This window comes from Silurus meridionalis, chromosome 7 (assembly GCF_014805685.1).
Source record: "Silurus meridionalis isolate SWU-2019-XX chromosome 7, ASM1480568v1, whole genome shotgun sequence".
NCBI lineage: Eukaryota > Metazoa > Chordata > Actinopteri > Siluriformes > Siluridae > Silurus > Silurus meridionalis.
In genome coordinates, this window is record NC_060890.1 from 8,291,536 (window position 1) to 8,312,585 (window position 21,050).

The following is a 21,050-nucleotide window of genomic DNA, read 5'->3' on the forward strand; positions in this document are numbered from 1 at the left end:
TTTTAAAATAAACATCTGTTGTTTGTGCAGCTGCATCCCATCTCCTGCCTCAGAAAAATGATGTTGTCCTTTGTATTTATTTTTATTTACCGTGAAGCTGGCGATCATTGCTTATGATGATGGGGAGCCGGTGAAGTCCAATAAGACCTTGGTGGAAATTACTGTCCTGCAGCCTTCTGCCATTCCCATCTTTACTCAGGAGGAGTACAGGTAAAACCTTTGGTTCAGAGAACATTCAGACCTGCACTTGACAGACAGACTCAACATACAAAATAATATCTCGAGGAAAATGTATTTTTGATTTTTGATTAGACAAATTAGACTTAAAAGAGTTTAAGCTTGATTTCTTACCATTGGAACTGTTAAGCATGAAGTTACCAACACGGCTCATATGCCTCGTTCATGTTGTGTCAGAAATGCTTCTGGAGAATTCTAAAAACCATGAGTGTTTGTAAAGGTATGGAAAGAATAGAGAATCCTAGCAGTCCATCTAAAACGCTTGAAGTAATAACTGATAGTTGTATTTATTTATTTATTTATTTATTTGCTTGTTTGCTTTCATTTTGTTAGAGGAAAATGCTACCTACTTTTGCAATGGCATTATTTAATGGGAAAGACATTGTCACTTACTTCTGATGAGTGGTCAGTACATTATAATCTACTGTTGGATCTCTGGCTTTAAAAAAAAAAATATATATATATATATATATATATATATATATATTGTCTGCAACTTCTCCCATAAGTGTTAATTCAGCACAAATGCTTGGTGAAGAGGTAGTATTTGTTAAAGACATAGCTTTTCAGACCGCCACAAGAATTTCATTCCAATGCCAATTACCTTAAGGTAGTTAAGGACTGGTTCATTTTTCTGGCTTAAAAGTCAAGCATCATTTGTTTAAAACAGATGTGGGCAGCTACAGATAAACAGGGAATGCATCAATTTTTGTAACCTGGGATTACTTGAAGAGATTGATAACAAGTCTGGCAGCTTCATCAGGGGTGAGTTGCAAGGTTTGGATGGCAAATATGCTAGGAGTTAGTTTTCATAGTCCAATCATGAAATGGCAAGGGAGGAAACAAGTGCTTGCATGGCCTCTCTGACCTTCTTCATGTTGTAATTTGAGAAACCAGCATTACCGATTCATGTTAGCAAGTAAGGCAAGAGCGACAGTCGGTTGTCCTGAGCTACACAACGGTTCTGCGCTTATGCCTGTTGCAGCAAAGAAACAAGTTAATCTATAAATAAGTGTCAAATATTGATTTCTTGCCTCTATTTATTCACATGTTGCTGCAGAAACAGGCGGACAGTTTGGACACTTTAGATTTTAATCAAAGGACTTGCAAGAATCGCATGTAGTTAAACTGGGGTTGGAATTTTTCATCCAGTCTGACAGCAAAACAAATGAATACACTATAAAGCTGAACGGATATAGATGCCGTCGCATAACACCCATATGTGGGCCGTCACCAAATTGTTGTCACATGGTTGAAACAATTGTACAGAACGCATTTAATGCTGTCGATTTACGATTTTCCTTCACTGGAACTGAAAGCCCAAACCTGTTCCAGCATAGAAAAATACTACTGTGTTAGAAAGCGAACTCAATGGCTAACGTGAATTAACTAGAGTGAGCCCTGACCTCAACTCCTCATTTGAATAACGGAACAGGAAATCTACATTCATGGAATCAGCCTGTGTCAGTAAGTTGTGGAACTGTGGGTCCTATGACTAATGGAGTCAAATGTATTGAAAAGGCTTGAGTTGGAAGTGATACCTTGAGTGAATGATGAACTGTCCCCAAGGCCTTCTTGCCTGACATCAGTAGCTGACCCCACTAATGCTCTTGTAGATGAATAAGCACAAATCCCCATGGTACACTCTAAAATCTAGTGATAATTGTTCCCTGAAGAGTGGAGATTATGATAAAAGGAAAGGTGGACTAAATCTCGTATGGGATTTTGAACAAGGGCATAAGTGTGGTTTAGACATAAGTGTTCAGTTATTCATTTTTTTTTACTTTCAATTATTTATTTATTGTTTTTTTTTAACACACAAATTAGGGGTTCTGTATTTGCATGAGTCAACAATTAAAATAATCAAGAGCATTTAGGTGGTAAGTAATTACAATGTGCAGGCATCACAAAACAAGCAAATGGAATGCCAGCTCATTTAAGATATTGTTGTCTTGATCGTACCACATCTGGAATGAAGAAATTATGAGGTTTAAGTTACGGTCGTTCCATAGATTAGACAAGGAACCACATTAACGGAAAAAAGAACTTGAATTGATTTGGATCTGCCAGTGTAGCTTTTATAATAAAAGTCTATGAATATGGATGATAGCTCTAAGGTAAATTGTGTGCATATGATATTCACAATATTGTTTTCTCAAAGGGCAGGGTGCACTTTTCTTGAATGCATTATGGGTACTTTATTGGATTAAATGTTTAATATATTTGACACCAGGGGTAATCAATTCTATTCTTTTGGCAAATAAAGCAAGCAACAGATGTTGGAGAAGTAGCCTGCTAAATGGCTTTTATTGATTTAAATAAAGGAACAGGGAACCTTGGTTCTTGGCATTTTGCATTCTGGCTCCTACTTTTACTTACACAAAAACAAAATAAATATGTTGCATATTTGTATTTTTAAACATCCAGAAAAGCAGCATGTATCATTAGTTGTGTAACCGTGGACCCTATGAGTGATGAAGTTATATTAAAATGACTTCAGTTGGAAGCAGTACCTTAATTGAGTGATCGAATAGCAAAAAGAGAAAATTGAAGTAAAAAGACTTGTGTGATGTAATGCACAGGCATGGAGTCACTCTTTATTATTCCTCTGGAAGACCTGAAAGCTCATATAACCATTTATACTGGGATTCAATTATATGGCTAACAAAATAAATCGTTTTCTGTTAAATGATATCACAAGTAGCTTTTAAAGTGCCATTTAATAGACCAGAAATGGTGGGAAAATGCCAGAGCGTGTTGTGTGTTGTTTAGTAGGTGTGTACATATATTTGGATCTATCTGGATGTGATTTACGTTTATATTCTTGTATTTGATCTTGAAATGGCTGAGGTTTAAACATGAATGTTTTTTTTGTAGTTCTTCTTCTTCTTCTTCTTTCGGCTTCTCCCATTAGGGGTCGCCACAGCGGATCATGGGGGTATGGAGACGGATGATCCGCTGTGGCTGATGTAGCTTAGTTTGAATTGTCAGCACTAGAATTTACACAATGCTACATCACTGAGGTCTCAGCTTGTGAGTGGAATTCTATATTTATTTTTTTTTGCATTCATGCAGGTAGTAGTTTTGTTTACATTCTCCTATGATTATTTTCCCACAATTGTAGTAATTTTAACTTAAAATGGAAATGGTCATCTAATTTAAACCACTTCAACCCTGACTAGGGAATTACTAAGGATGAATGAATGAATAAATAAATGAAACCATTTATCAATCAATCCTATAAACGTGTTAGAAATTCATACCGCCGAAAACTCCTCATATATCAAATTATATCAAATTCTACAATAACAGATGGTGCCAGAGTTAATATCGTTCGACTTTTGTAAGCTTCCGAAAATTTTAATAACTTTCAGTTTTGGCCAGCAGGCAAACATAGCAGCCTCCACTCATGAACTGGCACTCATCTGCAGGTCCAATGCCACATACATATATACTTATACAGTATTGTACTATAAACTGCTCTGTTTTGCTAAATTACATACTGTAATTTGTTAAATTATTAACCAATTTTGTTAGATTACAGCCTTATTTCAAAATGGATTAAATTCATTATTTACCTAAAATATTCTACCAACAATACTCCATAATGACAACATAAAAGAAGTAAGTTTGAAATCTTTGCAAATTTCTTAAAAATAAGAAATAAAAAAAAATCACTTACATAAGTATTCACAGAATTGCCACTTAATTGCCACTTAAAATTGAGCTCAGGTGCATCCCGTTTCCACTGATCATCCTTGAGATGTTTCTACAACTTGATTGGAGTCCACCTGTGGTAAATTCAGTTAATTAAACATGATTTGGAAAGACACACACCTGTCTATATAAGGTCCCACAGTCATCAGTGCATGTCAAAACACAAACCCAGCCATGAAGTCCAAAGAATTGTCTGTAGACCCCCGAAACAGGATTGTATCAAATCACAGATCTGGGAAAGCTTAAGAGGTTCTGCAAAGAAGAATGGGAGAAACTGCTCAAAAGTAGGTGTGCTAAGCTTGTAGCATCATCCTCAAAAAGACTTGAGGCTGTAATTGGTGCCAAAGGTGCTTCAACAAAGTACTGAGCTGTGAATACTTATGTACATGTAATTAAAAAAAAAAAATACATTTGCAAAGATTCCAAACACACTTCTTTCATGTTGTCATTGTGGGTATTGTTTGTATAATATTGAGGAAAATAATGAATTTAATCTATTTTGGAATAATGCTGTAACATAACAAAATGTGGAAAAAGTGAAGCGCTGGCAAGTACAAATAGCTGATTTATTTCAATTGTAGTGTACGTGGATAAAATACAGAAAACTAGTCCATGATGTTTTAGTGGTGATCATTGACAAATTTTAAATCTGATCAAAATATAAATAATTACACAAATTCAGGAATGAATAGTTTTAGGCAGAATGGGCTTGTCTGTGCAATGGCTCAGCTGGCATTAACCCAATGGGAAGATTTAACGCATTCTGCTTAGATGGAAATGGATATTTAGAGGGTTTTTTATTATAGTTTTTTTTCCACAGCAAGAAAGCTGATTTAGAAATCGCTCCTATTTGCCACGGCATCTTATTTTATTGCCGTGCAGCACTTTAGAACCAGCTCTAATTCGAATAAAAAAAATATTTTGTGCAGTTTTGTCAGTGCTTGAAAATGTTCCTGCCACTGGCATGTTTCAGATAAGGATATTAAACAATCTGGTCTGATTCAACGTACAATATGCTGTATATACCCTAGTGTTCTGCATACCATCAATGGGCTTCTTCCTGAATCGATCAGTTTCACATGTGATACGATCTCTTTGCCCTTTCTAAAACTGTATGTAAAAGGGTGCACTAGTGCATGAGAGGTTAAAAAACATGTCTGCATGTCGAAGGCTCATGACTGATATTTGAGACAATTAAAGCTGTTAAATATTGTTGTCATCTGTTTTCATATAATGTTTTTAGCTCATATGTGTTTCAATGATGCAAAAAAATTACACCAGTATTTTTAAACAAATTGATAAATGAAGCTGACTATCTGTTCAGTTTGAATAATGTGCTTGTATTCATTTACATCCCTGTTGTCCAGACTGCAGTCTTCTTGCTCACATTGTTGTTCTTCTAATTAAATACTGTGATCGACAAGAGTAATCTATCCTTCCTGAGAAACAAAACAACCAAAGTTTTATTAATTAGTCAAATTAGTTTTTTGCTTTAGTACATAAACTGTAAATTGAAGCCGGTTATTTTGTTATTTTCTGACTGGTAGCCTGTGCAATTTGCAAGTTAGTTTAGCTAATGAAACTCCTCTATAGAAGCTACAAGCAACTTTCATGAAATCAGCAACCGGACACCTTGAAACTTCCCAGTTTGTCATTTTGACGTTCCCAGCAATTGAGGTCTTATTTTTCTGCTTACTGATGTGGATGCTTACATACATCTTTTTCTCCCCAATCCTCCCACTCCTGGTGCATGAATATACAGGAGATAAACCTGCCATGGTTCTGAGGCGAGATGTGATAAATACATGCGCTTAATATTTGCCACATGGTTGCAAGTAGATTACTTTTTTTCGGTATAGTGAGGGACAGTTTACTGAACTCTGAGCAAAGATTATGTCTGATGTCCATCTTTAGTTGCTGTGAGCTAATGATTATATGTCAAACACAATCTGATAATCTTAAATCATTTGATGCTGCAAAGGTTTGCTGGATTCTTAATCTTTATGGTTATGTGCTTAGTAATATCTGACCAGATATTTAAAGGAAATGAAGAGAAATTGATGTTCCAAATATGTGTACATAAATAAAGTAGCCCAAATGATTATAAAAATACAGGTTTTCAAGTTTTGGCACACATTCTTTTTGTTAGTATAGCTTACCAGTTAGCTAAAACTATAATAAATGGAGTAGTGAGCGCTGTGTATAACATCATTCTACTAAACATGGATTCTGATAGTGTAGGTATAGGTTAGATTTTCCCAAACTTGCAGAAAGTCTTACACTTTTACAATGTTAAAGCGCTAAATTCCTGGAATGAGATGATTATAGTGCCGCAACAAGCATTTAGCGGCATTCGTTTGGGGATTGTATAAAGCTGTCAGGTCGCTCTGCCATGCTGTGCACTTCCAGGTGAAGCAAATCAACACGTTGTTCAAATGTCATCTGTTACGGGTCGATGCGTTCAGAGCAGTAAAGCTCCAATTAGCCACGCATGCTGCTCTCACCGCTAGTTTGGCTCATCTTCCTCATAGACTCGACAGCCAAGGCTGACTGAAGTAATGAGGGCTTTTAGGCCAAGCTAGTCTTTCGCAGTACAATGCAGAACTTGTACTATTAGTATGCAGCCTCTTCCAGGGGGTCAGACAAACAAGCACCCACATTAGCATAGCGCCACTGATTAGCATGCACCAACTTCAACTGTGTTGCTAGCTTGTTTTTAATGTGTCATCGATTTGTTGTGCCATTTCTTTTGTGGGAATCCTTATCGGCATTTAAAGATGGTTTAAGTAGAATGCAGCTTAAATGAAGTTTATTGGAGGGATCAAGTTTTCTGTAGTTCCCTCTTCCATCAAGCATCAAAATGCTGTCCATATAGATATACTGTGCAATATTTTAAATACAGTCCTCTGCAAAAGTTTTAGGCAGGTGTGAAGAAATGCTGTACAGTAAGAATGGTTGAACTGCTACTAAGGATGAGATGCAACAACCAGACATAAGATAGTTATATTGCATCAACAAGGCCCCTCCCAGGTAAAGATTTAAATGCAAACCATCAAGCATTAGCATCTGCAAAGAGCTAGCAGAAACCATTGAGACTAAGATACACCCATCTACTATCTGAAGAAGTCTTGCCACAAGTGGTCTTTCGTTGAAGGATTGGGGCCGAAAAGCAATACCTTTGACATGTAAACTAGACTAAACAACTGAACTATGCATGAAAACAGAATCTGGGGTGCAGGAAAATTTTAGGTGGTGCTCTGGTCTGATATTACAATTTGACATATTTGGCTGTAGCAGTGGCAGTTTGTTTGCCAAAGGGCTGGAAAATGGTACAGTATTGAGTCTCTGCCGGTAACAGTAAAGGATGGTGCAAATGAAGTTAAGATTTGGTCAGGATTAATGGTGTCCTCAATGCTGACAAATACAGGCAGATACTTATCATGTAATACTATCAGGAAAGCATCTAATTGTCCTCAAAATTATTCTGCAGCAGGACAACAACCCCAAACATACAATGTCATTATGAACTAGCTTTAGCGTAGAGAAGAACAAGGAGTCTTGAAAGAGATGTTTTGGCCCCAACAGAGCCCTGATCTCCACATCAATTCTGTCTGGGATTAAATGAAGAGACTCGAGGTTTTGAGGCATCTTACATCCACAGATGATCTGTGGTTAGCTTTCTAAAATGTTCCAATGCCAAGATTGAACAACCTACCTGCTGAGTTCCTTCAAAACTGTGTTCAAGTGTACCTAGAAAAAATGTATGCTGTTTTGCAGAAAAAGAGTGGATTTCTTTTCTTTTCATTTATTTTCTAGATTTTTGATTGATAAAAAGAAATTATTAACACTTGTATTTTTGAAAGCATGCTTACTTTACAGGAGGGATTCTAGAATTTTTTTATGGAGTTGTACAAGAACCAGTCAGGGAGGGCCCATGGGAAATGTCATGTGCCCCAACACAAGTGGGATGTCATAAAAATGGCACTGCACAAGTGCCTGTATTATTATCTCTCATATTATAAATAAAACCCATTGAACAGAAAATAATTGTTCTCAACTGCACTGTACTGCATCTACCTATCTTTGAATGTATTGCTGCTGTGCCTGACTTTGTTCCCTTTCAATTTATTTTCCAAAAATTCAGTTTAAAAATTAACAAACCTCATCAATATCATCAATAATACACAAATAGTATAATTATTCGCCATATTTGTATCTGATTAAAGACAAAAACATTTAATTTTGAAGCTGTTCTTGGATATTGCAAACGAAAATAAAAAATATAAGACTTTATTCAATAGAAACAGGTATTTACTATTCTACATCTTAAAATTCCAATTGTCAGAATGCTAACATTATTAAAACCACACATTTTAGTGTTTACCACAAGATTATTTGGCAAAGTGATTGTGCCTTTAATCTTTGAAGCAACAGCAAGAAACGTAACATAATGATTTCTATTTATATATGTAATATATAAAAATTATATTTTATGGGGGGCCGGTGCCACCCTGTGCCACCCCTTTAGACACGCCCCTATTACTTAACAGCATTTTTTTTCCACACCTGCCGAAAACTATTGCATAGTATTGTAAATGAATTTGCTTTTGTTTATTTAAAACTGCCATTTTGATATAAAAATTGATGCGCTTTTTTTCTATTCTAGTCAGTTATCATGATAATGATGATAAATGTGCAGTTTAAAAAAAGCCAGGTTAAGACTACATACAGTACTTTCAACCAAAAGTGTTTGTTATTCTTACCTTCACTTGACCTCTAAGTAGCCATTACTGTAATACAGTGGATTAACATTGTGATTTGTTAATGCTGCATTTATATTTACTAAATAATATTTGATTTACAACAAAATTTATTTTTTTGATCTCTTGAAGGATAACAGTGCTTTGGGTTAAGTCAGCTTCACTGTGAAGTAAGAGGATGGATGGGGATAAGGGGGAATGCTGACATACACTGGGCTGATGCAATACTGAACAGAATTACCGAGGTGGAAAATCCTTTATGTTGCTTACATGTGGGTGACAGATTGAGTTTGGAGGTCATGGATGCACTTCGCACCGGGCAGATAATACCATTTTATTATTGCTGTTTGATCATTGAGCTGATTTTGAGAGAGTTAGACTGGTACTGTTGAAAATAGTAGACTGGTTATAAGCAGAGGTTGCACTTTACTACCTTGTTTGGTAATCGATTTACAAATAGATTATGCAATGTTTTAAGTGAATATTGTTTCTATACAAATTTGTTAGATTTAGTTTAATTTATGATGAATTATGATAAATTTAACTTTTCTCAACTCAAGAAACTGAGACTGTTTAACAGTCATTCAGAAGATACCAATCGCACTCTAAGTCCAAATGGTCCAAAGTCTACACTGGTACAGCTGAAACAATCTCAGAATGCAACACCGGAAGCACAAAGCTAATGTACACATCACTGAACAGAAAGCTGAGCCGCCCTGAGACCTTTCAGCATGATGTGCCAAATTCTCTGCCATTAACGCAAACAACAGTCACATGTGATCAGACTGCACTCAATCCGCAGCGAGCATTTAAGCTTAAGTCTAGAGCTCCTCCACAGTGAGCAAAAAAGTGAACACTTGGATCTATTATTAATAAAAGGGTTGCCAAATCTGCCTAAATTAACCAGATTTTATTTTATAACCAGTTCTAAAACATCAAACAAATGCTTCGGTAATGCTATGTTAATCTTTTAATTAACACTTAAGTCAATACAAGCTTTAATAAATTTAAATTGAGTCACTGAAGCCTGGGGTATAGAAAGCATTCCAATTCATCTCAGTGGAGTTCACTGGAGTCGACGTCTGGGCTGTATGCAGGATAACCAAATTCTTTCCCTCCACTCTTAGTAAATGTCATTATGTACACTTTGTTCACCGGGACATTGTCATGCTATAAAATGTTTAAGCTTTTTAATTCTTTTGACAGGAAATTGTATATACCATTATGTGCCTACATGCATGCATGTGCATGTGATTGAAACGTTTGACTACCGGTATATAGTGTCTTTATTGGCATTTTAGGATGTTGACTTTGAAATGTGGTCTATCAAATCCAGACTCACTTATGTAGGCTTTCATAATCCTGACTTTTCTTGCATATACTATTTCTTAAAATTTGTTCCCTTTTAGGAACTCGAGCTGCGACGAAAACGCTTTGGGAACGCGCCCGAGTGTTTACACTCAAATTGGACACTGGGTATCACAGGCAGGGTGACGTCATGACCAGAAAGTATAAACCGCATATCGAGTAAAGGCAGCGGCAGCTTCTGTTTGTTCAAACTAAGCTCTCTGTGTGAATGTGTTCAATTGTCTGTCAATTGTTCGGCAGAAAATAAAATAAAAAAAAAAAGATATTCTTGGGAGCGGAGCACGCTAGTCGGTTCTCAAGAGAGATGCATGTCAATGCCATCGCTCCAGCACGGCAGTTCCTGGGGCTCGCAAATGGACTTCGCAGAGGGTTTCGAGATGGGCTTATCCCTTTCTTCAACCTCATCTGCTTGGTCTAGCACTCGCACACAGGCCAGGAAGCATGCCAGTCAGCGGTTTCAGCGGTCTGCGTTTGCGCCCCATGTGCAGGCTGGCGCACCAGATCCTCTTTTGAGCCCAGGGGAAACTCCTCTCTTAGAGTGCAGTTCACATCCCGGGCCGGTTGAATAAGGCAGCAGACACCATGTCGAGGCAGGGGTTGAGACCCGGGGAATGGCGACTCCACCCCGATGTGGTGGAGCAGGTTTGGGAGAAATTCGGAAGAGCCCAGGTGGATCTGTTTGCATCTCGAGAGATGTCGCACTGTCCCCTCTGGTTCTCCCTTACTCCTTCAGCCCCGTCCCCTAGATCGCCATGGTTCAGGCATGGCTGAGGCTTCTCTGTATGCCTTTCCCCCCGTCACGCTGCTTCCAGGAGTTCTTGAGAGAGTTTGCCGGGGATGGAGCCCATTTCCTCCTGTTAGCTCCAATTTAGCCAGCAAACCATGGTTCGTGGACCTGGTAGCTCTCCTCGACAGGCGTCTCTTCTGCTTGTGGTGTGAGCACCACCAGCTGGATCCAGTTCACTGCCCAGTTGGTTTAGTGCTGGATCTCCTCCAGGGACAGTTCACCAAAAGGTTGGCTCCGTCCACCCTAAAAGTCTATGCGTCCGCCATTTCGGCTTATCACACCCCCATGGCTGGGCAATCTCTGGGCAGAGACCCGATGTTACACACCCGGAGTGTGGCTGCCTTATAAATTTGGTCCCCTGGAGTACCCCTCCAAGACATATGTAATGCTGCGGGTTGGTCCACCCCGCTGACCTGCGTGCGGTTCTATAACCTAGACCACAGTGCCACTCCTGGCCCCCCAGTCCTCCTCTAGCTGTGTTCGACAGACACACACTAGGCAGGGACTGGTCAGTCTGGCGTGATTGGACACTCGTTCCCAAATCGTTTCAACGCAGCTCGATTCCTGAAAGGGGACGTCTCTAGGTTACGTATGTAACCCTAGTTCCCTGAGGGAACGAGACGCTGCGTCTCTAAGCCACACTTCCGACATTCCTGCAGCGCTTCCTTTTCCCTTACAGAAGCTGCCTCTGCCTTCACTCGATATGCGTTTTATACTTTCTGGTCGTGACGTCACCCCGCCGGTGATGACCAGCGTACAATTTTTGACTGATTACACACATTATTTCAGTGTGTGAACACTCGGGCGCGTTCCCAAAACGTTCCCTCAGGGAACTAGGGTTACATACGTAACCCAGAGACGTTGTTAAGTATAACAAGCCTTGTGGACTTGCTTATAACAAGCCATGCATTAATTAATCAGACGACTTAATCATAAATTGTTCTCTATGAATTAATTTGAATTTCTATACAGTTTAGTGTTTAAAGCATTTACTTTTCAAGTCTGGCTTCAAAGTAAAGTAGATTAATATGTAGTAAATAAGTATATATCAGCTGATATTTTCCAAGCAAAATTGACAATTTAAAGAGTTTGTTATACCAGTTTTCAGTTGGGTAACACAAAATACATCTATCCCTATCGTAGGTATAGACTATCAAATATGACAGGACTACATTCTCCATTTTAGCTGTTTACTGAAGCATACAGTGCACATGCCACATTCAGTGACTGTTCTGTTCTCCATCTCTTCTGCCTTGTTCATGCTTTAAATGCTCTGTAGCCAGATGCTGCATGGTGTTCTCATCTACCTGCTTGTCCCATCTCATTACTGCAGCTGTAAAATAGGTAATTCTGTAAAAATCAGTGGATGTGGAACCTTTTTTTTTATGCCTTGCTGTTCATACAACAGTTAATCCTTTTTACGATTTATTTGGCTGATTTTCTAGGTGGCTAGCTCTCATGCAGATGTTTTTCAATAACTAAAAAAACAATACTATTACTATTAATACTATTAGTAATGATATTATTGATGAAAAAGATCTTGTAAGAAATCAACCATTTTATTTTTGCGAATGTCATTATTATCAATACATAAAATGTTTGACTGAATCTTCAGACCAGACAAAATGGCAGTTGTTTGAAAGTTTTTTCACACTGAGGCTAAATTTAAGCAGATGCTGGTGGCTTACAAATGAAAATACTTGCTTAATACCATTCATATTATATATATTGATAATTAAACCCCACAACTAATGCTATTACAATCGAGCAAATAATGAATGCTTACGTTGTCTCCTGAATGTAGCTGATTTTGATCTTGACAGGTTCCACTTTTGGCACCTGGATACATAATCAGAATAAAAACAAATCGATGCTCAACACATGATACCTCAGATTAACCAATTAAAAGTTAAACAGTGTTTGGTGCCAAGGCCTGAGTAAAAGAAAATACATAAAAAGCTATTACATTCAGAATAGCTTTTTTTCATAAGCGAATAGTTTGGTTAATTAATTATGTTAGTTAGTTAGTTAGTTAGTTAGTTAGTTAGTATAATGTATTTTATTTAATTATAAAATCTATTTAAAAAACTTGAGATAAAAACCTCCTTCTTCTTCCCCAGAGAAGGAATGTCATTTTAACAGAAATAGAAAAGATATTATATTTTTAGTAATTTTTTTTTTTTTTATCATTATTATTATAGTAATATAAAACTGCATCAGCAACTTCCAATATGGCTACACTCATTATATTCAAGATATGTACTGTATACATGCCAGAAGCAAGGTATGTTTTGAGCGTTCCTGGAAGTTGTTCCACGTTGTTGAGGGTAGGGGCAAACGTCTGAAACACTACAAATAAACTAAGGAAACTTCAGAAGATTGAGAGCATTTTAAAACCTTGTCATTTTTACCTGGTGCTGTTTTCATCTGTGACCAAGTTTTAATTAGAGCTTTACATTTCCACAGGTTTAAATATCCACAACAAATTAGTTAAAGCTAAATCTTCTGCACCATCATTTGCCACCATTAGAGCCTGCTATTTATATCACTACCAATATGAGGCAGGATGAAACCAAAACTACCATTCCCTTACCTTGCTATCTCACAACCTGTCAAGCTGTACCAGCAAAAATCAATATTCCAATTACCATATGATTCCAACACATGACCTTATCTTCCTGTTCTTATCTACTATTGTGTTGTACTGCTCTAACCTATTCACTCGAAAGTTCAACGTATGCTCGGAAATACTCCTCTAAACACTTTTGCCACAGACCCTTTTGTAAGCGTGTGACCTTTCTGTTAGCTTAAATAGATGAGGGTCATCCTCTAACCTTTCTCATTCACATGGTACATCTACAGAACTGTCATCTGACATTCTTTTCTCTGAGAAATTCTGGCATATAAAAAATGACTGCAAGGTGGGTTATATTATAAATTTTAAAAAAGCCTGCATGGCAACAGCTAAACCTATAGGCCATGACAGCGTTATGTTTTATATATATATATATATATATATATCAGCCTAACACAAGTCAGAGTCTGGGCTGGAGCCTAGTAATGATTTTTTTTTGTTTGTTTTTTTTTTTGTTTAAACACTCATATTAAACCTGGAACACCAGGGAAATCCCCCAGCTGTGCTGTAACTCCATGCATCCGTGACCGGATTTGTTCACCTCTTTCTTTACATTTTAGCTGTCTGAAATACATGGAACCTGCATTGAGGTCATGAGTCTTTGTCTTAAAAGGCAGTGCATTGATGGTCAGAAATATATTGTACCTGTAAGGAACCACATTAGCTCGAGATGAGCTTAAAATGTGCTGCCTCAAATTTTTTTTATCCACATACGCCCAGCCCAGCTAAAATATTCTTTATAAGCAAAGAAAAAAAAAAAAAAAAAAAAGATCTCTTCAGACCCTTGGATTTTTTTTTTGTTTTTTTTTTTAAGAGATATAAAATCGTAGCTCAAAATAATTACACATAAAGCTACTAAGTATATTCAATTAGACTGCTGGCTAAGATAACTAAGCAGGATAATCTGAACAGTGCCTTCAGACTACAGCAAATTTTCCTAAATTCATTTTTCATTTTTCATCATTAATACATTTTTGTACACAAACATTATTTATCAAGCTTACATTGGCAAATGTTTCTGTTTTCTGAATAATGCATGATGACAAATTTATTTTCTTTAAATACAGGTTTACCACCAGTAAGCATTAAGCATCTATATTATATAATCGTACATGAGAAACACATTATCGTACACTCTGAGATAAAATTTGACCAAAATCTCTTTGAGATCACCTCATACAGTGTGATAAGTTATAATCTCAAAAGGAGGCTGAAATCCAATTTAAGAAATAGAAATCCTACACTGTTTACAAAACGGTCTGGATGGAAGTGTCTCAGCAGTCAGTGTTTTATGGAAAAAACAAAACAAAAAGAAACAAAAGACATAACATGAATGCCTTCCTGCCTTTGACATGGTCCAAATTGGAATAGTTTGTTATGTCTAGCATATACTCAGTCGAGGGATGTGATGTTTTGTGTGAATGGTAGACCTACAGTAAATAAAATAAAAAAACTGACGCACTGATTAGGGTTATAGAAAGGTCATGTGAACTAACATATTGCAATATCAATATCTTGAATATAGTGTGTATGGTAGTTAAACAAATCAGTGACTGAATAAGAGGTAATCATTTTCTAATGAATAAGAATTCTAATTCTTGAATAATTGTTTTTATTGTTTGTTTGTTTTTGTTTTTTTTTCTGGACAAAGCCTTATTAACAAAGTAAACTCAGAGTCAAGTTTTTTCCTGTTCATTTGCATTATGAGTTTCATTCTTCTGGTGTTTCCAACAACTCTTAAGCAAGAGCCACACCCCCAAACTTTATTTGTAAAATGCAATCATGCACCATATTTAACACCATATATTCTTTAGGCATAATTGAGGTCTGGATCAGTGGTCCCAAACCCCCGGTCCATGGACTGGCACCAGTCCGTGGGTCAATTGGTACCGGGCCGCACAGAAAGAATACATAACTTACATTATTTCCATTTTATTTATTATCTGATTCTGAACGATGTTTTATTTCGGAAAATTACCAGATTCTCATGTCAAGATGCTCGCCTCGGTCACATGTCTTACCTACATCCGCTACCTTCTTAAAGGGGCTGCTCCGGCCGCTAACACATAATACATTACCGCTAATTTGGAACCCCCAAGCGAGCAAAATGAACAAAAAACAGTACAGTGGATTCACGTTTATTATTATATTTCGAAAATAGCAGTTTTTATGCCGGTCGTATCATTTTATTTTGTTGTATTTTTTCGACACACCTTAAAGGCTGGTCCGTGAAAATATTGTCTGAGATTAAACCGGTCTGTGGCGCAAAAAAGGTTGGGGACCACTGGTCTAGATAATGGCTTTATAATAACTGCCACATACTACTTTTATTTATGTAGCTAATGTTTTATGGTGTGTACTATCATATCCTTTTTTGTGCACTGTTGGTTATTTCTTTATGTTGGTTGGATTGAGGATTGTTAGTCTTCGAGGACTTTGATGAGCTGACACCCCTACAAGAGCCTTAACAGAGCAAAAGCGAATCAGGGCCGTCATACCAATTAATCATCTTAATGGCTTCTCTTACTTTAACCCAATATAACTAAATCACAGATGATTTCCTGCACACTTTTTAACATTGGTGGGACAAGAACTGCTATAAAATATTCATAAGGCTTTATAGGCTGCTCTACAGCTTGATTAGTAAACATCAAAAACTGCTATGTATGCAAATGAGCCGAAACACTTGAGTGCAAGATTTTGACTGCTCAAGCTTTAAAATAGAGGTATTTATCTGCTCCTGAGTGCTTTTGCTACTTTTTTTTTATTTTAACTCGCAGACCATTTTATCTTTCACTTTTACCAGACAATTTTCTAATTGATTGCACCGCCCCTTTAGACTCGATAATATAACACCTTTCTTTAGATGAAAAGGCTTCAAAATGTATTTTGTTAAAGTGATAAATTACTGGGAATGGGGATTTGTAAAGCATCAGCTGGAGTTAGTGTTCTCACCGGCTCAACGGGCCAATCTATAATCCCCAACTCCCTTGGAAATTAATATGTTCTGGTGGAGTGGAAATAGTTTTTTGAATGGCAGAGGCCATTTTACTCAATGACCACCTCTACCCCACCAAGTTAACCAGAATGCAACTTGCCCTTTTGCTCTTGTTTGGAAAGGACAAACACAGTGAGGCACCTGGTTGCCAGAGCACTGATTGCAACGCTTTAAAAAGGTCAGTGCGTAATCTGCCGCCAGAACCTTTAGCACAGCCGAAAAGGGCCTTTTTATTTAAAAGGGGTCAGCACGGATTGCCACGGAGCGACCCTGGCTTGCTTTTGAGGCATGCTAAGTTCTCGCAGCGGGTGGTTCTTGGCCTGATGTGCACTACAGAGGAGAGAGCAAGGCTGTTGACTTCCCTTGCTTATTGAGCTGGAACACTAGTGTGTAGTGAAGCTGAGAGAATGAGATCTGGGGAACTTTTGCTTCACACTAGCACTGTATGCTGGTCAGTGCTGCGCTGCGCTGTGTAGTTTATGTAGTCCTGTGTGGAGCTCTGTCCAGCCTTAATTCCATGTTATCTGTTATAGTTCTACACCTTGGACATAGAGGAGCTTTGCTTCCTTTCACTGTTTACTGTACAAGCTTTATTAAATGCCAATAAAAAGCCATTTGACACTTGATTTGTTTAAAGGGCCTGAAATAGTGACAAAAGTTTGTGGACACCTGACCATAAGATTCATCTGTTTTTTTGAACATCTTAACCCACATTTAGTAACCATTTGCTTTTTTAATAACCTCTACATTTCTGGGAAGGTTTTGAAATGTTGTGTTCATTCAGCAAAAAGGATTTTAGTCAATTTATTCATTGATATAGGATAAAGAGGCCTTGGGTGCAGTCAACTGTTTGGGAAAAAAAAACACATGGCTGGAAAAGTCGTGTGTCCCAATTTGTCCATTTACTGAATAATGTCTGCATAAAACTGAAACAGTATCACGTAACACGTTAAGCTAGCGCAGTATAATAAAGTGATTATAAGCTGTAAAATAAACTACCATAATTTCCGGACTATTAAGTGCACCCATATATAAGCCGCACACACTGAATTTTACAATTTTTTTTATTTTGAACATAAATAAGCCGCACCTGTATATAAGCCGAATCTACATTAAATCTACACAGGCTTTAACGAAAGACAGTGTCTGTTACACGGCTTGGATCTAAACAGTAGCCTACCAAGAAAGTCATTGTTCACTGTCTTCCTCCTTCCTTTCACAACAATTTCTCTCGGAAATGTATCTTTTGGCATTGTCGTGCGTTTAAAAATCACCATCGGTGAAGCTTTTCTCCTGATGCCGTGCAGCTCAGAACACAGGTGAAGTGTTTTTTCATGCCCGGTTGTTTTCAGCGTGACGAATGATTCGCATTTCCTGTTGACAGTCAGAGTGAGCGGCAGGTCAAACGTCAGAGGAACCTCATCCATATTTATGATGAGGTGCGGCCCGATTCAGTGGGAGCGCATCTGATTTAATATAAAGAGTTTCATTGGTTCACCTGATCCCGTTCTGCAATTTTATTGGTCTAATGTTTTGGTGTTCAGTTTTTTGGCTTGAAGCTTGTGAAACCGGGAAAAACCCAGGAAAAATCCATATATTAGCCGTTTCGTTGTTTAAGCTGCGGGGTTCAAAGCGTGGGAAAAAAGATAACTCATGCATTAATACAGACATAATTGAACTTGGCTAGCCTACTTAGCCTGACTATAATCTGACACTTGGGCATATAGGTCTTGGGCACCCGGGCTATTCATATATCCATCCCTAAAATATCAGGACAACTTATGAGCTATCACTGTGTAAAAAGCATGCAGACTTACCATAGAAATTAGTTGTGATAAACATAAGTACTTTTAAATAAGAAATGCCACTTTCAATGCACTTCAGAAATAATTCCTGCATAGTACCCCACATTTTTGTACAATGAGTGAAAGGACTTTGGTCATAAAAATGTTTTGTTCCTCTGAGAAAGATAGAAACAGAATCATCTGAATTGTTACCCCAAATTGGAATTGAGAGGTTTTGGTTTCATAATTGTAGCCTGACCCTGCTAGCTTTGTCACGATTGTCTTTGATGGCATGTTTAGAGTGAACTTTTCCTTTCATATCCTTGAGCTGTTTGATCAGAGGCCACCTCTAAGTTCTAAACAGGCACTTCATTTTCTATTTAAATCATTTAAAGTGCATGTAGTGTGCATGAGTCTGCCGCAGTCGGAAATATCCATTTGTTATATTAAAAAAATAGAAGTTATCACATATTCATGCCAAATTGCTATCAGCCAGCTACTCTGGCTTGCAAAAGATAACTTATGTTCCTATTTTGTGCTTGAATGCCGGCGACTTGTTTCTTTTATTACATGCCAAGAAAACAAAGCCCTGGGTTTCTGAAGAGCTGAAACTCAACATGTTTTCAACAGAATGCTATGAATATGGACAAAACTAACTTCCCCACTGATATGCAGCATAATTTGCCTTTGGACTGTGATCTGCAAAAACAAAGAACAAAATCCAAGATATTTTGTATTTTGTTGAGTTTAATTATTTATTTTTTGTAAGATATAACATTAGAATTCATAAGATTGTGGACTATCACTTATAAGGATTATTTATTTCATTAGTTTTGATATAGAAGATACAAAATATTGGATGTCTCTGCATGATGTGACCTTGCATTGCTATCATTTCTTAGTTACAGATCAGAATGAGATCAAATGAAATGGGTTAGAGTTTCTTTTGTTCTTAACATATTACAAATAAAAAACAAGCTCAAAATATGAGATTCAGATCAGAGTTTTTCTTTATCCTGGCGTAATTTGTGTGACAACCTGAGAACTTTTCAGACAGTCAAGTTTTAATATTTCTAACATATGTACATTCACAAAACTTATTATCTGTTCTAAATAGATACACTATATTAATACTGGGTAATGACTTCCTTTGATATTAATTCCAAATGGCATGGATTCCACAAGATGTTGGAGATTTTCTTTTGAGATTGTGGACCATGATGAGATTTTTCAGGTGCACTTTCAGGCCACGAACCTCCCGTTCTATCACATCCCAAAGGTGTTTTATTGGATTCAGATCCGATAAATGGAAAGGCCACTGAAGAACACTGAACTCAAGTTCATAAATTCAGTTTGAAAATGTTTGAGACTTCTGCTTTGTGACGGTGTATTATCAACCATATGGGGAACAGCAATAATTACACAGGCTGTGACATTCAAGTGATGTTTGATTGTATTAGCATGCCCAAAGAATGCCTACGAGTATCCTCATACCATTACACCAACACCAATAACCTGGCCTGTTTACACAAAGCAGATTGAGTACATGAATTCATGTCCTTAGTGCAATGTTCACACCCTTCTTTCAGTAAGCCTTAGCAAAATAGAGATTCATGAGATGGGGCAAAAGTTTTCTAGTATTTAAATGTACAGGTTAGTGCTTTTCTGCTATCTGACCATTGCCTATTGACATCTTGTGTCAAGCATGCATTTCTGTCTGTAGAATTGCTGCTCTTTGGATGGTTTCTCTTTATTGCACTCTTACAATTAAAGTCTAGAGACTGTTGTGCATAAATATTCCACTACATCATCAGATGTAGAGATACTAATACCAGTCCATCTACTTGCAACAATCACGCCATTGTCAAAATAACTTAGATCACTATAAAAAAAAAATAATATCTATTTTGATGGTCAGACGTACCAGAGGCTCTGGACTGTATCTGCTTCACAATTTGCTGATGAAATAATTGCAGGAATGACTGTGTAAAGATGTCCCTAATAAATTAAACACCAAGTGTATATAATTCAGACGAACAACCTGAGCTAAAGTCATTGGCATTTCAACAAGAGCCTTGCATTTTTTTTTTTTTTTTTTTTTAGCTCAGCTCGGTTAATGTATAAATTGATGGGAAAATAATCACTGAGTCATTTTTTTTTTTTTCTCCTAATCATTTTAATTACATTTAAATTGCATAGCGCTGGTAATAATGGACACTGTCACAAAGCAGCTTTAAAGTAATAAAATAAATGAAGAATATCCATTTTAAAGTCATACATTTATCTTTAGAAATGTACCCTTATAAGTTTATTTTGAAACCGTGATCACTCTAGAGAGTGTGGACATTTTTGATAAACAGACTTGAACAAAATTCCACACACCCACAGTAACTTTTCGACTGGTTTTCCCAAAATAAAACACATTTACTTTTGCACACAGATTTGACTGGAAAGTGACCGAATAAGTCAAAATGGTCATTTTGTAATGTTTACTAAGCGTTTTGACGTTTTACTAAGCGTTTTTGAGAGTATTTCGTATACCGCTTTTTTGGGCTCCCAGCTTTGCCCGCAGAACAGGCCGTGAGGTGGCTATAGCAGTTTCACGTAAAATCAAAGCATCAGGCGAAAAGGACATTTTTTCTCAGTATTGAGCAAGACATATATTGAGGGTTAAACATGGCACGATGGAGTGCAGAGAGTCAGCGATGGAACTCATGGGGACGCTGGCCTCAGGGGAACTCATTAGACGCTTAAATGTGTGTGT

The 21,050-nt window shown here is 37.2% G+C and overlaps 1 protein-coding gene across 1 annotated transcript in view; it reads left to right on the forward strand.

Moving 5' to 3' along the window:
• The window catches only part of pcdh15b (protocadherin-related 15b), a 212,322-nt gene that overhangs the window by 159,316 nt on the left and 31,956 nt on the right, over window positions 1-21,050 (forward strand). The window contains exon 24 of the mRNA XM_046853892.1: window positions 98-210. Within this exon, the coding sequence (XP_046709848.1) occupies window positions 98-210 (113 nt within the window). The remainder of the gene's footprint in view (window positions 1-97; window positions 211-21,050) is intronic.